Source organism: Melitaea cinxia, chromosome 20 (assembly GCF_905220565.1).
Source record: "Melitaea cinxia chromosome 20, ilMelCinx1.1, whole genome shotgun sequence".
NCBI classification, from domain to species: domain Eukaryota; kingdom Metazoa; phylum Arthropoda; class Insecta; order Lepidoptera; family Nymphalidae; genus Melitaea; species Melitaea cinxia.
Genome location: NC_059413.1, coordinates 6308374 through 6332717, shown reverse-complemented (window position 1 = coordinate 6332717; position 24344 = coordinate 6308374). Strand labels below are relative to the sequence as shown.

The 24344-nt window shown below is 31.4% G+C and overlaps 1 protein-coding gene across 1 annotated transcript in view; it reads right to left on the bottom strand.

Moving 5' to 3' along the window:
* Window positions 1-22960, bottom strand: part of LOC123663680 — a 76904-nt gene extending 53944 nt beyond the window's left edge. The window contains exons 1-5 of the mRNA XM_045598348.1: window positions 22913-22960; window positions 21951-22108; window positions 13073-13123; window positions 10786-10927; window positions 10224-10421 (exon numbers count right to left, since the gene is read on the bottom strand). Of these exons, the coding sequence (XP_045454304.1) occupies window positions 10224-10421; window positions 10786-10927; window positions 13073-13123; window positions 21951-22108; window positions 22913-22960 (597 nt within the window). The remainder of the gene's footprint in view (window positions 1-10223; window positions 10422-10785; window positions 10928-13072; window positions 13124-21950; window positions 22109-22912) is intronic.
* Window positions 22961-24344: the final 1384 nt, after the last annotated feature.

Genomic DNA, 24344 nt, shown 5'->3' with positions numbered 1-24344 from the left:
AAGAGTTTGTTTGTTTGTTTAAACGCGCTAATCTCAAGAACTACAAAAAAATATTTATGTGTGTTGTTGTGTGTCCATTTATCGAGAAAGGCTATAAGGCTATATAAAAATTTATTACGTTGTTTTTTTTCAAATTATTCCGAGAGAAATCGCGGTGCACAACAAGTGTCGCAATAAAATTATGATTTCAAAATAATAAATAATAGTAATAATACAAATGAAAAAATAAAAATTAATAAATATTACTACACGAATATTTTTATTACAATTTGTATCCTAACAAGGATAATTGTGTTTGCAGGCAAACGAAGAAAAACCAACTTCAATTATATCGACAAGTCATACAACGTAAGTAGACGAAAAAATAGTCAAGTAAATACGCATTATCAAAGATTACTCCAAAAGTTGTAATCAGATCTCGATGAAATTTAAATGTGACACACATGATAAACATCGGCTTTTGATTAAATTAAAAATCATTTAAATCGGTACACCCAGTAAAAAGTTATGCGGATTTTCGAGAGTTTCCCTCAATTTCTCTGGGATCCCATCATCAGATCCTGGTTTCCTTATCATGGTACCAAACTAGGGATATCTCCTTTCCAACAAAAAATAATTATCGAGATCGGTTCCTAAACGACGGAGTTATCCCCGAACATACATAAAAAATAAGGTCGAATTGAGTAACCTCCTCCTTTTTTTGAGGTCGGTTAATAACGAAACTCATTGCAAATTAGATCGTAAAACACGATTAATTCATTCTAAAAATATTCCGTTCGAATTATCTAGTGTGCACTTTATAGGGTTCAAGGCGAAAGAATTGTTGTAATCGGTTCAGTAATTTATTGATTTTATATACAAGTATATCTTTTTTCTGACGACCGTCTGGTACAGTGGTACGTGTTTCACCTAGGCTCCGGCGGTTGACATTACAATTCTCACTTGGACAGATATTTGAATCTATTTAAAAAATATATTGGCAGATATTTGTATTGACTGGCCCGTTGGCGCAGTTTGTAATGGCCTTGCTTTCTAATCCGGGTGCTGTGGGTTCGATTCCCGCCGAAGTCTACGTGTAATATATCTGTAATCTACTGTATGTATCTGTAATCTACGTGTAATATATTTGTAATCATCTACGTGTAATATATGTATTGTTTATACGCATACGTAAAAATAACTATCGGTCGGCTGTTACCTATAACACAAGTATTAAGTTGCTTACCTTAGGAATGGGGAGTGTGTGTGTATGTCAAAGATATTTGTTTCTTATTTATATATAAAGCGGAATATTAAACGCGGCATATTTCTATAAATATTTGGTCTTGTATTGGTGGTCTGGATGTAATTAATATTACACAGAGTAATTAACTGTTATTTTTAATATAGTTTACCAAATAATAAATGTTATGAGAACTAATTAAATTATTTAGCTCCTAATTAGATCTGTTTTCGTTTATTGATATTTGCTAGAAAATGATTGCCGTCTGACCTTTGCAGGTAATTTGAGTTTGACGAGAACTGGATTTATTTAGGTTCATAAACGAGGAAGGTCATTTGTTTTATATATATAAAACCTCCTTTTTTATATAAGCTTCTATAAATTCTTGATGCCAAAAGTCTGCCGTCACCTTTCGTTAAAAATTCTTGATTGACTTGGAAATCGATATTTTATACATATATTGGAAGAGGTAAATATTGTATAAGGTAGTAAATTTTTTTTGGTTATTTTCAATGACCTATTGGTATAAATTTTAATATAACAAGTATTCGAGGCGCTGTTATGTGATCTGCGGCATAAATTATTACCGAAACGATATTAATTAGATTCCATCCATCTCCTGAAAAGTCATTTATCTTCTGGATCAAGAGCACAAATAATTTGGAAGCCGAAATGTATTTAAACATATTGAAAGTTTCGCGCAAATTAAATGTACAGTATATTTGTGATTTTTAGTCAGACGTAAAGTAAAACGAGTCGATTATATTACTCTGTTTAAATATCCTCTAGCAGAGGCGTAGCGTAGACGACTATAGATATGGGCAAAGTTACATTATCTTTTGATTCGTTCCTAAGATCTAACCTTGAAATAGGCTTCTAACGAGAGCCTAATCATACACACACTAATGACCTTATTGTGACCGTAAAAGTAATGAAGTGAATAAGGCATCTGTGGTAAAGTCTGTGGTCACTGTGAGGCCTCATTAAACGTGAGGCCGTCGTGATCGAGGGCCCACTTCACCTTCTTGTTAGGCCGCTGTCCTGTGTGTCGTGTATGTAGTGATTGATAGCACATTATACGGTAATAGCCCAAACTTACACATTAAGTTAGACTGAGCTAAAGCCGCGTAACTACGCCATTTTCTCGTAAGTAATAGGATTCGAACATAGCGTAAGTCGGGGTAGTATTATTTGGCTGGGATCTTTTGTAAGGTTGAGGTACTTTCTTAGTCGGGCTGCTCCAGAGCAGAGTACTTCCCATTGTGATCTACTTTATTAAAAATTACATATGTACATTTACTAAAAATAAAATTATGTATAACAGTCGGCTGACCATGACAATGATGCTGTCAAATGACCATAAATCAAAAATAGTTTTTTTAATAAAATAATAAAAAAAAAACTAAAATATATTTTAAATATTGTAATTAGAGGTTTTATATCTGTTACCTGAACAAAAACAAATTATGTTGACGTGTACGAGCATCTCTCGTAGTAGAATAAATACAAGAGATCGGGTCTACGACTCTAGGGCACATCAAGTTAAAATATAGCTTACATGAAAAATTATACAGTATATCGGTATACGCTTCTTAAACATGATTCATGTCGCTTTTCTTCATAATATTTGGGATTTTTTCATAAATTCAAGTAATAAAAAATGTCAACTGACATCAAAATATAGCTAGTACACTAAAGAATTTTTCTTAATCCTTAAACTTAATAAATAAGTATTTACACAATCTCAATTTCTCTTAGCTTTAATTTCATGCATATGATATAAAAAGCATACAAAAGAAATTTTAACGGATAAACACTTTTAGCGTCTTACCATAATTTTTAACTGAGGTAGGGTACAGCAGGAATTTCCTGCTCAAAATATGGAGCAGCCCGACTGGGGTATTACCTCGACCTTACAGAAGATCACAGCTAAATAATACTGTTTTCAAGCAGTATTGTGTTTCTGTTGGTGAGTAAGGTGACCAGAGCTCCTGGGGGATTGGGGATTGGGTCGGCAACGCGCTTGCGATGCTTCTGGTATTGCAAGTGTCTATAGGCTGCGGTAGTCGCTTACCATCAGGTGAGCCGTACGCTTGTTTCGACCTAGTGACATAAAAAAAAAAATAAAAAAAAATAAGCATAATGCATGATGTTTGAAAAAAAAGGCACGGGTGACTTAGAGCGCTCGGATAGCTTTTATTTTATTAAAACCATTTGGTACTTCTTAATTCGACCATAGATATAGAAGCTTGAAATTAGAGGTGATTGCAGAGAGGAAATAAGAGGAACCGTAATATTTAACTGTTTCTAGCGCGGTTGTGAACTGGAGCTTGGAATTCTATCACACGGTTTGACCGACTGTATCTCATCGACCGAATACCACATGACACACGGCTGAACGGCTGATCCGTTGATCTGTTTATTTTCATAGCGTTGGACAACGTTCTTAGCTTTCTAAGGCTTATTATATTTCTAAGGTGTATTTAAAAATATATATATTTCTAAGGTTTTATAAAATGAACATTATTTTCAGTTTTTTTAATGCTGTCACTTATAATTGAGGTACTATTAAGTTTGTTTGTATTTACACGGTGGTCTTATATATAAATACAGTGTCAAAGGATTATAAAGGTTACAGTTTAATGGCTGAACTCAAATAATTAATTTCGAAAATCGTTTTTTTTACTCCTCGCCAAAGATTTCTTTCATAAAGTAATATTACGAGATTTTGCTTTTCTCTGTTTTGTGCGTAAGTCTTTTAAAAAGCTCTTCACAAAAGATAATACATATCTGAAAATCTCAATCTTTCTAAAAAGCTCAAAGGTCTCAAAATATCCCTCTACACTGAACGTCTTCAAGAGATTAACTAGATATTTATTAATCTGATCTTTAATATCAAAGGTGTTTTATAAAATGTTTTATTATTACTACTTTTTGTGCTGGAAAAACATTTTTATTGAAATAAATTATTCATTTGAATATTTTATTACACTAAATATATAAATATTTCAATTCTAATTAAATGTTTGTATATCTACAGATTAAATCTGTTTAAATCTATATAAATAAATATAAAAATGAAGATCTAAATGTAATATTAACTCCAAAATTCGAAAACGGCTGGATCAATTCAACTTTTTCTTTTTGTAAAGTTTTTCTAATAAAATGTAAATGTTCTTACGGCATGAAATACTAAGAAAATTGCGCAAAGATTGCAAAATTTTAGAAAACGTAACGCATGTAACAGTTCTGAGTTCTCGCATCGAATTAAGACTGTAACCTCCCACTGCTAGGCATAGGCATCTTTCTCCATATAGGAGAAGGATTGGAGCTTAATCCACTACGCTACTCCACTACGGGTTGGTGGCTATGTTCCCTACTATGAGTAACGATCGGTATTAGGTATTTATGATAACAACCGGGACCGACGGCTTAGCGTGATCTCCGGAGCACGATGGGGTGACCAAAAAGAAGTTAAGAAATATTTGTACAAATAAAAATATCCATCTCGTGTGGGAATCGAACCCGTAAACCGTCGGTGTTTTAGGCGACTACTCGCACCACTCACTACCCCAGAGCGGCAGCTAGTATATAATTATAATATTACTCATAAAAAATAAAACTTAAGTATATAATTTACTATCAGATAATTGTATATAGGTACTTTATTAATGCATCTTATTGAATCTTTAATAAAATATCGATACGTGACCTGGCTTATCCATCGTATGTAAGTTTTAGTACACGTGACCTAAGTTTGCCATTGAAATTTTTTATCAATACTAAGACTAACCAATGACAATGTTTCTCGTTATTTTGGTCTATTGAGATTGATGGTGATAAAGTATGTAAATGGCTTATATTATTTCTGAATAATGTAAACGACTAATAGTAATAATTCGGTGCGATAAAGCCAGCCCTGCGCTCACAAACCTACGTGCCCAGCGTGGTGACTATGGGTTCATGTTATTAACGTTTGGGGAGTTCTATGTGTCCAGCAGTAGATTGCGATAGGTTGAAGTGAAGTTAAGTGAGTAATATTTGTATTTGCATAAAAATGAAAAAATCAACAGTCTTAAATTATCGTATTTACTTGCCTATTTTTACGTTTACCTACGTTGTATTATTTGTCGATATAAATAAAGTCCTTTTCATTGTGTTTGCAAGTAAACACTGGTATGATTCAAATATATGTATTATAATTATATGCATTATATTATATGTATTATATATTATATGTATTATAAATTAATTAATAAACGCTTCACACTCAACGGCCCCCAGTAAGATTTTCTCCTGTGTTGGGGGTTCGGAAACATACACAATACACAAGAACAACGCCCCGACCACAACACACATCTATATGGTTGATACAAATGTCTGTCGTGAGCGGGAATCGAGCCCGCGACCGCCAGCGTAACAGCCAGTGCTATGACCGCTGCACCAACGCCTCGTCAAACGTATACTTGCGACATAAATACTTACTTTTTTGTTATTGTGTAACTTCTTCGAATTTTTTACAGGAATTTTGAATTAGTGCAATGAAATAGCAATGTTGTAGTATGATTTGCAAATATTTTGTGATGAAAATGTAATAGACTATGTTTTTGATATACATTTTTTTTATTTAGATGTCATGACCTCATCACAGGTTAGATTAAAATTTAGTAGAATATTTTTTGGGAAATAAAACTAATTTAAACAAAGGAACTTTTTTTTTAAACAATTTAACTTAACGAATTTAAACAAGGCTTGTTACAATTATTTTAATTTGTTTTTTCTTAAAGATAAAGTATAAATATTCCACTGTCCATTTTAAATTTTAAAAAAACTCACCTGTTCGTAAACAGCGCTTTTACTTTCCACAACAGATGTTAAAGATAAAGGAGTCTACGGAAGTTTAAAATAACGTAAAGATAATTAAATTCTTAACTGGTCTTGATAAGTATTGCACCCTTTGAACTCAGATAAATATAATGGAATTGACTAGGAAAACTTTGTCTAGAATTTATGTGAAACTACTAAACTCAAAATATATATAAGATAAAAGAATTTGTGCTTTATCCTTATATTTGATTGCAAACGTGACACATTTATATAATTTTTTGAATATAAGTATCTGTAATTTGAGATTTAAATGTAGAACTTTCGTTCAATACTTGAAATTAAAATATTGTGAGCCTATTTCGCCAACTGGTAACATAGCTTACAGAAGCATAACTTAATGATAGCTTAATTAGCCTTAGCTATTTATTTTTGGTATTTTAATAAGCTTAAGTAGTAAAGTTATTATTTATTATTTATTTTTATATTAAAGATAAATGTTATTAATTAGATACTGTATATAAATTAAATAATTATTTTCACAATTTATTGTCTACTCCTGTCAATTCTTTATGTATTTTTGGAAGTTATCTGTATCACTATTAGTGATAAGGCCCCACCTTTGCACTTTTTTAAGTTATAATATTATTATTTTCCATAAGTAATATCATATATACAATACAGTGTTAAATATTAAATAAAACATTCTGTTGTATAGCGACGAACAAATGTTTTCATCAGTAACTGGTAAAACAGTTCCTGAACATAACTATTTGGCGATTGTTGAATCTTTAAAAATTGTGCTATTAACACGTATTACGTCGTTTTCACGTATCGACAAATAAATATCACAAAACGTAATTTCAGAGTTGTACATTGACTTTAAAAAAGTTAAAAAAAAATCCTTATAAAATATATAAAATGCGTTAAAACATTTTAAATTTTGAATCCTACTTTTTGTGCTAGTATAGAAAAACAATTAATTGGCATTACTGATTCCTTATTTGTTACGAAGTTTGAAAACTTTAACGAAGAAAATGTCAGGGAAAGGGCAAAATGTTTCGATGTTATCTTGACCCCATTTATCGTTGGATGAAGGTTATATTATTGAACCTTTGTTGTTTACTAAAACTTTGAGATAACGAGTTTGTATTAATCCACACAAATTGTCAACGAAGACGAATTGAAAACAGTAGAGTAATTCTTAGATTAAAATATAATAAAAAAATTGTTTCATATATTTACAACAATTGGATCGGCAAAAGCGTACGTCTCAACTGATGGTATGCGATTGCAGTAGCTTATAGATGGCTGGAACACCAGAAGCATCGCAAGCGCGTTTTACCTACAATCCTCACTACAAGCTCTTGTCACCTTACTCATCACAGGAACACAACACTGCTTGAAAGCAGTATTATTTAGCTGTGATCCTCCGTAAGGCTAAAGTACTTCCCCGTTGGGCTACTTAAGAAAATCTTAAGTAACCCTTCTCGCTTAAAAAAGCAAGATATTTCCTGCTGTGCCCTACCTCATTAAATGTTTCATAATTTATTAATTATTTTTGGTGAATGATAACAAGTACTAATGAGTATATGTAGCATCGGAGTACCAAAGAATACACGGAACCATTATTAGCCTAAACAAGAACATAAAGAGATAAATAAGACTTGGAAAGGGAAAAATAAGTTTACTCGATTTTAGCCAAGTTTTAAAAATAGCACATTGTTAATTTTAGGTAGTATACCCTTAGCCCGACTCGGACTCATTTAAGAGACTGCTTTTTAATATATTTAATCTAAAGCTTAAGTTTTTTTATAAGGAAATGAAAATATTATCAATTGGTATCAACTTCCTCAACATTGTTATTAAGTAAGAGAAAATGCTTAGCGGATTTTAAGAGATGACCACACGTATTGTAGTCTAGCTGTGTGGCTACGGCACTAAAGAATTTAGCCACCCCCTCTCTTCCCGTGGGTGTCGTAAGAGGCGACTAAGGGATAACAAGGTTCCACAACCAACTTGGAACTTAAGGAGCCGACCGATGGCGGGATAACCATCCAACTGCTGGCTTTGAAATACACAGGCCGAAGACGGGCAGCAGCGTCTTCGGTGCGACAAAGCCAGTACTGCGGTCACCAACCCGCCTGCCCAGCGTGGTGACTATGGGCAAAACACATGAGTTCACGTTATTTTTGGCGTAAACTTGTGGAGGCCTATGTCCAGCAGTGGACTGTATAGGCTGTAATGAATGAATGAATGAATTGTAGTCTAAGAATTCTCCGCCGTGAAAGAGGATTTTTATTTCTCAGGAAAAATTCTGACACACGTAAATAAGTTTTTAATTCGTTGTGAAGCGTAGCTTATATTAACTAAACTACTTTAGTTGAAATCTTTCTCTTTGTAGGACAAGAGATTTCCCTACAGTAAAACATACATAGTTATATAAGCGATAAGGCCGCCCTTGCATACTTTATTACATATTTGCTTTTGTATCTAATCGTTCTAAAATGTATCTTTTTTTATGTGTGCAATAAAGTTTAATAAATAAAAATAAAATAAATAGTTAAAGACTCAAACAATGCATCATCATGTACTCTGTATTCCATGCAGAACATGTTATTTAATTAATAGACTTATTAAACTGACAGTTTTTAAAGTAGAAATTGTTAAGATTCTTGCCGATTCTTGCAAATCTGTGGAATTTTTTTGCCTGTATCAAATTAATTACAGCAATGAAATGACAATTTAAAAGTTTTTTTGAAGTTTATTTTAATAAATAAACTTTTAATTTTGATTGATCTTTGATGGGAAGTTAAAATAAACTATTAATAAACTATTCACTCAGTGTGACTCGCTTAGCTTTAATACTCTTTAACATATTGGATGATGTGATAATGTCGTGAAGGTTAAATTGTAACGGTAGTCAAGGACATTCACATATGGTTCCCGCTCGGGGCAGATATTTGTATTTGTACAAATACTTATGTCTAGCTTCGGTGTATGTTTTTGAGGGTCTCCTGTTGTGCCTCAAAGAGCACGTACATCCATCGATCCTGGCTGTTATCACAGACTACTAATAGCGATCGTTACTTATAGCAGAAGATCTATCTGCCATCCTTCAGCAAAGCAGCTTGGTTGATTAAGTTCAAACCTCCTATATGGAAAAAAGGCTCCTACAGGCTAAATCAATCAATCAATCATCAACATTTAGTCAAAGTTGATTTATTATTTTATAAATTTATAATAATTACAAAGATGGTCGAAAATAATAAATTATTCATTCAAAATATGCTGTAAAATAAATTGTTAGAGTCATGAACAGATAAATATTGTATTGTTTGTACAATTCTTGATTCAAATTTAAATAGAATGTGACAAGCTGAATACTAATTTGTAAGAATATTATTTTGTCATTGGTTTATTACTTTGACGTTTACAAGGGATTTAATCATTTAATTACGTTAAGAGTATACGTCATCACGTAAAAATAATTGAATCATATAAAATAATCCTGTAACACGCAGTACTACCGCTAAATTAATGTTAGACAATTCATTTTGTTATACAAACTGAGAGGTTATATGATATGGAATAATTTTTGTTACATATTTCTATACCTCATAGTATGATATATTATAAAATATAATCAATACTAATATTAAAAAGCTGAAGAGTTTTTTTTTGTTTATTTGATTGTTTGTTTTATACGTGCTAATCTCAGAAACTACCGGTTCGCACTGAAAAATTCCCTTTGTTGTATTTTTTCCTCAAACTAACTCACATTAAACCACGGGCACAGTTACCTCATTCTATCCTAAACGCGATAGTAATTCTGCTTGCTGTAAACGATTTCCTTTTAGGTCTGGTGAAACGATTTTGATGAATTTTTTATTATAGAGATTGATTGGATCTTCGAGTAGTAACAGGCTGCCTTTTGTCGGTAGAAAATATGTTGGGAAACCAAAATAATAAAGTAAAGAAAATGCTACATTTTTTTCAAAGTAAAGGTTACATTGATATTTGTCCATTTAGTAACAAATAAAGGTTATTTTAGGGCTTTTTAGTGATCATCACTCAAGGCAATACAAATGTGTTATAATTCCATAAAAAAGAACTTGTCTATAATTATTCTTCTTCAAAAAGCCGTAAGTACCATGTAGTATAAAATAAAAGTTACCTGAAGTTCAGGGAAGCTCTGTCTGACGATGAGTGTCCACAGATTATATAAGACGCAGATAGTGATCAACCAAAGCCAGTAGAAGTAGAAATTCTCGTCGGGGTTAACAACTGTTCGTGGAACGCGTACTTTTCGTCGTCTTTGTCGATTCGTTACTCTATGCTCGCCAGTTGCCCCTTCTGAACCTGTATCCTCTACCTGAAACGGACGAAACCGTTTATAATTATTTAAAATAACATAGTGGTTAATCCAATTTATCTTGGTCCTGGAAGTTAAGACAGTCGTAATTCTTGGAAATAAAGGATGTATATTTTACCCAAGAAAACTTTTCGGGCTTACATAATGTAGTTACATAAAAATTACTTCGGATGTATATTTTACTAAGCGGATAAACTTTTTTGTTATTCTGGAGAAAAACCTTCTAAACCTAATAATTTATCTAGTTTCGAGTACGCATGATAAGTGTAAGAAATTAAGGTTGATCAATTGATCAATTTCCTCCAAGTGAGATTGTTGAAAGTTGATTTATAATTATTAAGAGTTTAAACCAATCAATTCTCACAGTTTCCTGAGTCTCTGGTATTTGTCGCGTCGAAAACCTCTTTAGGAATGAATCTTCTCTCTTCAAAGGTGGTTTCTTCTGGATTGCCGAACTCAGCTGCACTGTCGTCCTCAACTTCATCCATCTTTGATTCGATTTTGTTCTGTATTAATTTAAAATTATATTTTAAACCAGGAATTTGCAAAGAACTTTAATATAAGTATTTGTAAAAGTAAATAGAAAGCGTAAGTTGATGGATTAATAGTGTACCTAATGAAAATTAGCTAAATTTGAGCTCGTTGATAATAATTTTTATTTTTATTTTCGAGGCTTGGAGTATTTGGTGTGAGTAAGGCGTGACTGAAGCTGTAGCTGTAAAGAGATGACTTTTCTTTTTATATTTTAAGATACTTCAAGTTTTATTTCATTTTGTTATAAAAAGGTTAGTTGTGATCAAATTAAAATAGTTATCTATACGATAATTAATAAAATAAAAAAAACAGAGATGACATGAAGAGAGATTCATTAAAAAACTCAAATAATTCGATCAATGAAAATGAATGTTACAATGTTTTTTAAATGTTTTAATAATAATTTTATTATCGTATAGATTCCATTTATAGGGTAATGTTATATTATCACATGTTGTGTGTTTTTATAAAGATATGATTAAAAATTATAATTTTGTCTGTTACTTATATGTACATAACTTTGCGTGCACACACTATACAGGTAATCTAACTTTATGAACATGCGGCATTTCAGTAATAGTAACAAAAACTGTTTTAAAACTTAAGTATTTATCTTATGAAGTGAGGCAAGTGATATCCTATATAAATTAGAAAGTAGATCTAAAACTAATCAGCTAACTGGATCTAAATTTTAATTCGCTAAGATTAATCTATTAAAATGTCAAACGCAAGGATGCAAACAATAACAAACATTAAAATATTTAATTTCCCAAGAGACAGTACGGATAGAAAAGTAGAGTTCTTCAAAGTGAAACTAGATAGGGCACAATAGACACGATAAGAAAACAATAACCATAATGAGTTACCATTCTCGAAATCCTAGACACAGACGAGTAGCAGATTAGTTGGAAACGATAAACAAACAATCAATAAATATACATTATAACAACTGACAACGATGCGGCGTTACCGTCTTCGTTATCGAACCTCTTTATTTTCCTGAGTGCCTGGTAGTATGCCATAACAGCTTGGATGTGTCTCCATTTATGGCCTCGTTTGTCTGAGTCAGATCCTGGTCTCTCAGTGTCCTGCATGGACTTGTGAGAGCTTGACGAACTCGATGCAATGATCGGTCGCCTATAAAGGGGATGTTTGTGTTACACGCTGTATCAGTGTATTGTTGTTGGTGATCAATTCGTAAAATAGCGCACAACGCCTTTTCGAGTAAAATTCAACATTTCATTATTTCAAACAAAACTTTTCCTATCACGTTTTGTACGTTTCTCACATATTACAAAAGGTTACATGATCAAAAGAACCGATATTATGACGCAGTAATCGAGTGCCCTAACTCAATACAAGGGTATAAACGTGACTTGAAGATTTACTCGACAAAACGGGTGCAGTGTTTCAAGTATTATTTACAAGACTTCACAAAAATAAAAATACATGCAAAGTAAAGGCCTTACTAATAATTCGCGCGGGGTTCTGTACAGTATTAAAGTAGGTGGTTATTTCAGCATGGTGATCTCTATATTCAGCTGTGCAGACGTGTTCTAATGTAACAATATTCTATGCATTATGCACATCGACCGTTAGGAGCACCAATTACCTGTTGTTAAGTACATTGATATGGTCATCAAGAGTGTGATTAATATCACCTATTAAATGAAATGTACTTAGGTAAAAATAATAATATAAAATGTTGTTTTCGATTCATTCCAATATCAGGAAATTGAAAATAGCAAAAATAAAACACGAAGTTCAAACACTAAGCTCATGTTATGATGATAATATAAAAAATTAAATTAGTCGTGTGTAAAATTGTAGACATTACAAAATTAGTATTATTCAAAATCTCCTTGCGCTACTTAAATTCAATTATAATTTCAAACGATACCCACTGGTTTTGACTGTCAATTGTTTCAGTGATAGGGTTAAATTTAGTGTAGAAGTAAAGTTAGCTTGTTGTATTAAGGCCTTTTGAGGTTTGATATTGATCACTGTTAGCTTGATGGCCATATCAATGATACGAATCGTGTACGTAATGACGTTGACGTGCTAATCTATCGATAAGCATTTTCAAAGCAATTGCTCTTATTTCCTTGGGGACTTACATCTCTTCATGGGCCCCATTAGTCGTGAATGGTGACAACTTGTTCAACAACCTAAATTAACAAAATGTTTTGTTTTATTTCTAATCGAATCGTTATTGATATATTTTTTAAATTTATAATAGTAAAATAATGGGTTTCAAGTTTGTTATTAAAACCTTAAAATAGTGTTAATTATAAAGTTTCTGCTGAGTCCTACTTCAATAAGTCTGCTTTTTTTTGTAAGCGTATTCATTATTAACTGAAAAACGAACTAATAACAAATGATTAGGTCAGTATCATTTTACTATCGTTACTGACCGAACGAACTGACTTTTTAAATAATGTAATTCAATCTCTATTTTAATTAGCTTTTTCAAACATTTAATAAAGGAAACAAAACCTTGTAACGTTTACAATACACTATTATAATAAGTATAATATTATTGTAATTTGTAAAACAAACTTAATCGCTCCGGCTATCATAACTTATCACGTTCTTTTAACCAAAAAGTGATTTATAATGTAGACGAAGCCTCAGCCATGTCTGCGGGCTTATCCTTTTTTTAAAAGAGATGCTAATGACAGTATAAATGGGATATCTTCACATATTTAGTAACAAAATGGAGTTCACAGGAGTTAAGCTATTCACAGATTAATGCTAATGGAGCAAAAATAACAATAATTTATTATTTGTAATGTATTCTTTCTCGTTGAGTTCAATATAACGTAAATATTTTGGATAATTTGAAATGAAAAGATGATTGATTGTGATGATACTCTAAAAAGCCCTAAAGAAAATTTTGAAATGAGTAGAAATCTAATATCATGATTTTAAAGTTATCGTAGTATCTACGAGTTAATATTAAAAATTAACGTATTAGAAAAAATTGGATTATGAAGCCAATTTTTTTGAGAAGGTTTTTATGCTAGGAGAGGAGCTGTAAAGTTAAAGGTTACCCAATCTAATAAAATATAGACAGTGTATTCCGGTTAAAATGGATATTTAAAATTATAAAAAACTCCGACCGAGCTTAATTTAGCTACGGACCTTGGGAACACCTGTAGAAATAATATGTCAAAAGGGGACTTTGACATTTTCAATTCAGCTCTATCGGAGTTTTTGTTATTTGATCACTATTTTTATGTCTAATTTGACCGAAATAATAATGTGAAGCGAAAAAATAAAAAAGTGACAGAGGAAAGGAGGTAAAACGTTAGTACACGTGGGGTCACATGACGAAAATCAAATATTTCTGAGAATTGCCAAAGTTTAATAGACATAAAGCTATTGACTGACTATTTATATTTAGTATTTCGTACGATTATTAATAGTAATTTACGTAGTTATTTGGGAATATTGAACGACACGTGTTAATGAGAAAGTTCTGATTGTTCTTCCACATCTGTTTGAACTCCTAATCTTTTCTGGTACAAGAATGAAATCTTTACCAAGAATTGGCCATGGATTGGTACCTCCACAGTCTGTCCCAGTTCGATAAAGTACATCATATTAAATTATACGTTTTGAGTATGGACGAGTTTTTAAAGTGAAACTTCTTTCGGTGCATGAGGGTAAAATTTTTACGGATGAAACGGCAACGTTTTGAAAAAAAAAAACCGCAACGTTTTTGTCGATGGCGCTGAATAGAAATCTAAAGCTTTAGATTTGTATAAGTATAAACGAGACTTAATAATTAGTTTACCAAAGAAGTTTCGCTTTGTACATGTGCACTTTGTACCCTCAAACTTTTTTTTTTAATTTTCCCTACCGGCTAGATCTTTATAGACCGACTCGGTCTAGTCCGATCAACATCTTTTATTTGGTAATATACTATTTATCTTATGTACTTTCTCATATAGGTCAACACGTGAGAGAGGAGATGTTTGCGAAAGCATATAAAGACACACGAAAAAGTATATACGCCTTTTAACGTTAGTTGATGGATAAAGGTTTACTTCAAAGACATTTCATGATAGTGTTCAGTGACACCAAAACTGCGACAATCGTAAGTCTTTTCTTTTGATCTTTTATGACACACTGAAGGTCATTTATAATATAATATGAAAGCGTGCTCACTAGTTCTGTTAAAATACACTTTAAAAATTACTAAAAAAATTGATGAGGCGGTGCTTTATTCTAAAAAATCTTCAATTCAATATCAGCTACAGTCACTTTATATTGCCCAGATTTATCTAAATTGCAATCTAGTAGCAATAGTAATTGGTTATTTTAAGAGCACTTAAACTATATTAACGATTGTCCCACTACTTTATATGTCTAGGTTAGTCACAAACGTTCCATTCCAAGAATAAAACAGATCAATAATCAGCAACCACTCGTAAGTAACAACGAGTTGTCTGGATAGAAGATAGAAGTATTATTTCACACTTTTGTCTATTATTTCGAAGACAAAAATTTGTTCTACTTATTTTATGCTTTTATTGATACAAACTATCTAGCTTACTTAATTGTTTTTTTTTAAATGAATCATTATATTAAACTGTGATGATTATTACCATACTGATAGTCAGCTTAGAGATAAATATAATCCTATTCTGTATTTTAGACATTTTAATATTGTGATACTTTATATGCTGCGAGAAAGATCAATAAGTATAAAATTAGATGACACATTAGTTAGGCCTTGACATCGCTATGCGATTTCTATGTGATCGCTATGCTAACTTTGTTATTTTCATCGTCGTTTTTAATTACTTGAACTATTGTTGAAAACACTGAACTAGTTTTAATTTAAAGATGAATAATTTACGTAAGTTTTTTTTTATCAGATTCAAACACAATTTTCGTACGATTCAAGAATTTCTTTTTCATTTGTTCGGATATGCGATGAAAGTGTTTTTTATCGATAGGGTCTATATAAGTATATATTTCAATCGTTGCTTTTGACGCCTGCAACACACGGAGTATAAACCAACATATTGCCAACCTAGGCTCGATGTTAATGCATATCCATTGGAACTCTGGAAGCTCTAGCTTACTCATCATAGGAACACGATACTAGTTGAAAGCAGTATTTTATCTTTGAAATGACTTTACTTATGACTTTCCTAGTCGGGCTGCTATAAACTTTGGGCAAGTTATTTCCTGTTGAATCCTACTTCAATGTTCATGCAAATATTCCACCAAGGCGTTTAGGAACGCTGCGAAAATGTTTTTTTTTGGTTTATTAAGTATCATAAAATATTTTACTCTATATTTGCTTTGCTAACTGCGCCAATGAGCCAATTTTCAATCTTTGTATTAAACTACAAATCACTGAGCAGTACATTTTTATTTTTATATAATAGTATTTCACATGAGATGATTTAAATACACGTTTTTGGTCATTGAAAAATAATGAATCGTAAATAAAAATTGGGTCATTAATTTTTTCATTATTATTTGCCAATATGGTTTAACGAATTTCGCATAATAAAAATTCGCAATGGCTATTTTTTTTTGTACCGGGTATTAATGTATTCCACAGTTGTCTAAGTTATCTTTATGTCAATGCCGATATATAAAGTCACGGGCAGCGGTTCACGGCTGATAGGTAGAAACCATATAAACGCAAGTTCTGTGCTAAATTGAAGTAGGTCGTAGCGTAAAGGCCAATACGTTGACTGATTAGTTAAGTTTTATTTTATGCACTGTTCTTGTGGCTTCGTGTGTAATTAGTTCTGGTCTGCACAATTATAAATTTACAAAAGTGATCCGTATAATATACTATAGATTCTATTAAATGATGATGATATCATACCATATATAAATATTTGAACGATTTATTTCACTTTTAACTTTGTAAATCAATACATATAATAAAATGTAATGAGTCGCTGTCTGTACATGGAAAATATATGAGAAAAAATATTATTGGGACCTTTATCAACGTAAATATCACCCAAAACAAATATTAATAGAATTTTTGTCTGTTTTTGTGCGTTTGTGCGCGCTAATCTCAGAAACGAGTTATCCGATTTAGATTTAATTTTCACTAATGTATTACGGTAAGCTTCACTTAACATTTATGTGTTTATTTCATGTCGATCGGTTCATAAATAAAAAATTTATGCCAATTTAAAGAATCACGTTGAACATATAAATACCTCAATCGTTCAATACAAACGACGGTGTTTATAATTCAAAATAAACCAAAAGATCCAAAAATACTGTCCAAAGTCCACGTGGATGAAGTTGCGTGTACAGTACTGAATGCTGATGCACTAATGCAGAGAACTAAATTGTAAATATACGGAGTCAAAATCGTATTCTGTAATAATTTCAATATATATGAGTATATATAGGGAAAAGTTAAAAACAGCTTGAACAATAAAACAATTGAATAACTATTGTTCATATTTTTATTACTTTGCACGCGTAACATTACTGTAGTTTATTAGGTATTCGTCATATAATCATTTTTTTTTGTTTTAATACGTCTTGAGGTTGACTAGGTAGATAAGGCTGTATAGCTTTATGCCCCGGCTTTTGCAACATTTTATTTTAAGTTGTGTAGTTAATATTTAAAATGAAAATAAAATAATTAAATAAATAATCTTCTTAAGATAATGTAGTAAATTGTTCCACTTCGATAGTTGTTTCTTATAATGCAGTTAATAAAATTGTTCAAACAAAGAAAACTCAATTATATATTCATAAGAAATTTGCATTTAATGAACAACCGCCAACCCGCATTGGAGCAGCGTGGATTAAGCTTTAATCCTTCTTATACATAGGGAAAGAGGCCTATGCCCAGCAGATATAAGTGAGGTAGGGCACAGCAGGAATTTCTTGCTCAAAATATGGAGCAGCCCGACTGGGGAAGTACCTCGACCTTACAGAAGATCACAGCTAAATAATACTGTTTTCAAGCATTATTGTGTTCCTGTTGGTGAGTAAGGCGATCAGAGCTCCTGGGGGGGATTGGGGATTGGGTCGGCAATGCGCTTGCGATGCTTCTGGTGTTGCAGGCGTCTATAAGCTACGGTAATCTCAGGTGAGCCGTACGCTTGTTTGCCGAACTAGTGATTATAAAAAAAAAGATATCACAGGCTGGAGCGAACAACGAAACAAAATATATATATAACGCAAACAATGCTTGCCAGACACAGCTCGATGTGACAATCCGGGTCTGCAATCACGTCCTTTTATATCTGAGTTTCATGACAAACGTTTCACAACTTTAAGAAGTTTGAAAGAGGATCAAATATTCACCCATCCATCAAACTTTAAACGGATATTACATTCAAATGGTTTTACGTTATTTTTAAATTTTACTTAAGCTTCTCGTGAAATGTTATAAATTACATATTATGATTTAAAAAAGACTAGACGTAATATGAGTGAAATAACTAAACACAGTAAACAAGCGCTACCTGCGACTTCTTTCGTGGATTAAACGTTTACTGAATGTTTAATATAAAGAACATTCCTATGCATAGACGGCAGTTGGACTACGATCAATATCATTTCATGGTTTTGAATAAGTTTGATAATAATTAACTTGGAAACTCGACAAACGGTATATGTAGATATGCTTATTGCTAGTTCCTTATAATATTCCTTACAAAAATGTTGTAGTTATAAAAAAAAAACTTTATTGCACGATAGGTACTTTTTATTTTGTAGCTATAATTAGCGTTATTAAAAAAAAATTGTCACGTTATTTATTATATTATATAAAAATATTTTACATTTACCTCAAACAATTTTTTTAAATATTATGCTGTACATTCAATTTCAATTAACTAACGTGGTTTTTAATTTTAAAACAATAGACAGGGATACTTGTGGTCTTGAAAAGATGGCATCATTGAAGAAAGATGCAATTTGCGAACAAGAAATTGAAAAAAATGGCGCCGAGGAGAAAAGACGTAGTTCGTGAAAAGAAAAATATTTTTAAGTGCTAAACGTTTAATTATTGTTTTTGAATGAATTTTTACTATTGTTCATCGCAAAAAGGTGGTAAGTCGTTCTATTTTTATTCCTACTGAGTTATAGTATATATAGAGAACAGTCACTGTAACAGACTGTATGTTTTCTACGATTTATAAATAAAATTGTACACATATATGTAAATTTTTATTGGTTTTCAATATATAGTTTACGGGTAATAAAGTATTTCATAAAACGTTATAACAATGAGTTTTTGTCATTTTAATCTTCTCTCTTATTAGATTTTAGATTAACATGGTTTCTTCTATTACTAAGACTATTCAAAAACGAGATATTTTCCATGTTTTTTATTTTCAGAGTTTCGCAGTTAATGTCAAAATATCGAGCTTCGCAAAATGAAAATAAAAAATTCGTAAATATCAGGCATTTGGTCAGCAGTTAGATGTTACAGGTTAAAATTAATAATCGACCATGTGCGAGTCGGACTCGCGTACCGACAAACCAGACCAGACCAGACCAGAAAAACAAACTTATTAAAAATATTTTTATTATATGATGTAACTAAAAATTTATGCTTCTCGCAATTTTTTTCTTTTCTTTTATCAGTCCTATAATACGTTGTTTCGTACCAAATTTCAAGATTCTGATTTCACGAAAAGCATCCTGTAGATTTTGATTCCCTTGCGAGTGTGGAAAATTTGCAGCATAAATAGCCTGTATCTTTTGATTCCGTTGGCTTAGAAGTTTGATTATTTCACAGTTCCAAGGGACAATAGATTTGAGTATTTGACATCAATTTCAGGTTAATACCTCCACGCGTTCCTGAGAGAAATGGTCTTGACAGACAGACGGACAACAAAGTGATCCTATAAGGGTTCCGTTTTTTCCTTATGTGGTACGGAAGCTTAAAAATCAAAATCAAATGTATACTGATTAAAATATGACATTTTATTTGTTTGAAGTTTTTACTTTATAACAATAAGAATTTAAATAGATTAAACATAATTTACTTATTGGATACTTCACTACGTTGTATTGTATACTATTATACATTCCGCAAAATCGAACAAGCGTTATGTGTTGTATACTGAGTACTTAGTCCTGAAATAATTTTCTATTAATAATAATATATATTATATTGGTTGACAATTTTCCGTTTTTCGAAATGAAGTGGGTTTGCCGACAAGGTCAGGATAATGTTCATTAAATATATCACCCTACGGAGTAGGTTGTTGACAGTTTACATATCGAAATTACTTCTCAGTTCCATTACGGATAAAATGATATAGTTACGGTATCAAAACTTCCAATAGTTACTGACTGAACAATACAGGGTGAGTAATATAAACGAGGTATTTAAGAAATTAAGGTCAGTCCTTTAATTACAAAGGACAAACGCTCTGATCAACAAATGAAAGGTCAAAAGTCTAATGAAATAATCGTTTTTAAAGTTTACCCCAAAACAAAATAAGGTCTTATTCCAACTGTCAAAACTTAAAAAAAAAAACATGATAAGTTTATTAGTTTTTAAGGTCATGGAGCTTTTATATTTGTGCTTTGACCTCCGTACTGAGAATAATACAAGTCTGATCCCTAGAACTAGATGATAGTTCTATGTCAGTGTCGCTTACATGTGCCAGTTTCTGAACAGACAACCTTTGTAAAAACTCAGTTAACTGCGAAGCGTCACCTTCTCGTTGTGTTAAATAAAGTAAAAAAATAGTCAAGTGACGTTTATTCGGAATGAATGTTTATGCTAGACATGTTCTGCCTTCTTTAGGGGTTGAGAAATATATCTATAGTAGCTACAGTAGGTATTTATTTTATTTTGCCGGGGCGAGGTGGCGAATGCTAGCACGACCCCATCTCGTCCTACCCAGGCGGACGACTCTGGCGCCCCCGCGCTGGGTATCCATGAAGGATTTTCCCCACGTAAAAAAGGTATTCATTTTATTTTGAAATGGGCACCCATTTGAACATCTAAAGGCGGATGACAATACGAGTAGATAACATTGTAGACACAACCTCTTACTTTTTGATAAAAGGGTAACAAGGTTTTTCGTGTCACACCCTTGGAAAGTTAATCAGGAAGAACGGTCGTGATAATTTTGTCACCAATTGTGATACAGGTGAACTGTAATAAAATCGCGCGATAAGGCATCCGCATATTATAAATATAAACCACGTATTATATGTTTTATTGCACTCAAAAAGAATATACAGAAACTTACACTTATAGTTGATGGCAAAGGTGGACTTATCTCTAGATGAGATCTCTTCCAGTCAACCAATAGTCATGAGAAAGAGTGTCATATATAATATACATATATTTCAGTAAACTTAAAATAATTTTGAAATTGATAGCGTTGCTTACTTGCTACCTAAATAGTCTGTTATAATATTCATTAAGTGATTTATCTAAATGTGTAAATGCAGGAATACGTGCACATTTTGGATGTATAAATACATTACAGATTAACTATTATTATTACATACAGGGGTCGATACTTAAAAAAATACGGATGCTTTATTTATGAAAAAAGGGGAAAAAGATAAAGGTAAATACATTCCTGTTTACTTTTATAATTATAATAGATTTATTACACATTCGGAAAAAGATAAAGTGAGGTTGTTTGGGTTTAATTTTTCAAAAATTAATCAAGAATTATAACATACCTATGCTTCCTCAAATTTGAAATAAGTATTTAATAACGATTTATAGAGTATAGATTTATTTAATCATTTACACTTTCATTGCATGATTGTTTTAGATTTACGTAAGTGTATAAACGACTATTATTAATTTAATTCCCAAATGCACTAATCTTACTTAATCATACAATATAAAGTACGAAATATTATTTATATTGTGTGATAATAATTTTTATTGTCTATACGGCTTCATAGACAATAAAAATCGTAGATATCTCATATAGAATTAAATATTGAACTTAAATGTAATGACGGTATATCATGGAGTTTGCATTTTTGTCTGATGCTTACCTTTGTCCAGGACTTTTGCTTTCGTTACTAGCATTGTTACTCGAATCATCATCTTCTTCTCTTGATGTAGCTGCGGAAATTGCTCTTGAAGAACCAGCATTGCCATCACTTTCATCGTTTTCATCTCCCTCCGGTGTCCTAGTTGTGCCTTCTTCAGCCTGAAAAGATACGTTATATTGTAGTACAAGCCTTGTAAAAAATTAAGGTATACCGTATTTTACAGTCAAACAGTAAGGAACAATTATGTTACGTTTATATTATACAAAAAGTACTTTATTATAACGAAATTTTTACTGAAGTTTCAGAATATATTGAGTAGTTTAATCATTACATTTTTCACAAGACAAAATTTATATACGTGGAGTAATCTAGCAGCAATAATAAATATAGTAAAAAAGAGTCGTTTAAATTTATATACTTTTTTTGTCGAATTAATTGGTGATTTACCGTCAATGCACTAACTAAATCGACCCGTTTACAAAGCTCACATATGATAAAAAATATATATATCTTGATCCTCCCAAAAAGCCTTTAAGGTGACTAACAAGGCTTTTATTTTAAAATTCCTTCTTCACATTTTTTTACTAAACCGGAATAAATACGAAGGTATCTAGAAGAATAGGATTAGATGTAAAAATTTCGGAAATAGTTTCTTGAATGGCGGATATCAAGGCTTTAGTTTGGGTAAACTTTAGGAATTCTTTTAAAGAAGAGAACTCTTGTGCAAAGTAGAACCTCCTTTTTTAATCCTAAAAACACAGGCAATGATATTTTTTTAACATATTTTTTTATTTTAGCACATAGCTAAATTTATTTAATCTATTTAATAAAACTGACCAATATAAGTTTAATAAAAACACAATGAAAGATTTACCTTGTCCCATTTTTATCTATGATAACAAAAACGACTTCTAAATAGAAAAAAAGTAAGAAAATCATAGTTTCCTTTTCATTAAACTCACCTGTATTCTTATAAGTGGAATTCTTTCTTCGTTCGTACAAGAAAACATCATAAAATTAATCGGTACTTTTTATTTAATTTTATTTGCAGTCCCCAGTTGTTAACACTTTACAAGTCTTTACAGTCTCACTACTAAGATGAAAAAAATGTGATGTGAAATAATTTCCATGTAACTGAGACAGTGATATTAATTTTGAAAATAGAATATGCAGATTTTGTAGACGAATAATAAAAAGAAATATAATAGACGAGATATTTCTTTAAAAATGTCGGTTTGAAATAAAAAAAAATTACTCGTAATTATTACAAGACACAAATAAATGTACCAATACTTAAATTTTACTAATCTACATCAAATAAGATAATGTTAAGGATGAATTTATGCTTAAGCGATGAATAGCTATAGTGGCACTCGTGTTAAACTAATCAACAAAGTCATACACAAAGACAACACATATATCGTGACCTCGATATACTTATACACTGAAAGTTTATGAAAAAAAAAGTGTGTGTGTCAGCTCCGTCGCACAACTGGAGTTTACTCCCTCAGATCGACTGTCTAAATAGGCACAAAAAAGGCTTACTAGTCTAAAAAAAGATTAATATCATACCAAATGGTAAAACGAATCAAATAACGACATATGTCGATGATACGTTGTGACGAGATGGCGTTATTATAAAACGTCGTTACGCCTTTAGACTTTACGCGATAGACGGCGTTACAAGAAACCTAATGAAGTAATTCGTTCAGTAGATTTTACTCTTCATATTTTTTTCATATCAGGGCCTTATATGAAAATCGATTCTTAAGGAGTAAACGTTCAGTCACTATAATTCATAAAATTAAAAACGAAGACTAGATATTGTTAGACTTTTCTTTTAAAAATCTGGTAATTGTAGTTTGTTCAGTCACTAATTCATAAAATTAAAAACGAAGACTAGATATTGTTAGACTTTTCTTTTAAAAATCTGGCAATTGTAGTTGGTTGAGTTACTATAATTCATAAAATTAAAAACGAAGACTAGATATTGTTAGACTTTCCTTTTAAAAATCTGGCAATTGTAGTTTGTTTAGTTACTATAATTCAAAAAATTAAAAACGAAGACAAGATATTGTTAGACTTTCCTTTTAAAAATCTGGCAATTGTAGTTGGTTCAGTCACTATAATTCATAAAATTAAAAACGAAGACTAGATATTGTTAGACTTTCCTTTTAAAAATCTGGCAATTGTAGTTGGTTTAGTTACTATAATTCATAAAATTAAAAACGAAGACTAGATATTGTAGACTTTCCTTTTGGTATTCTAAAATTACATTTTCAACATTTCTGCGAAGTGTAAAAACCATGATTTCTTTCTAAATTCTTTGGAGATAATCCCATCGATAAATATATTATTGATTCATTTGTTGCAATAATTTCAAGTGTTGTAGTT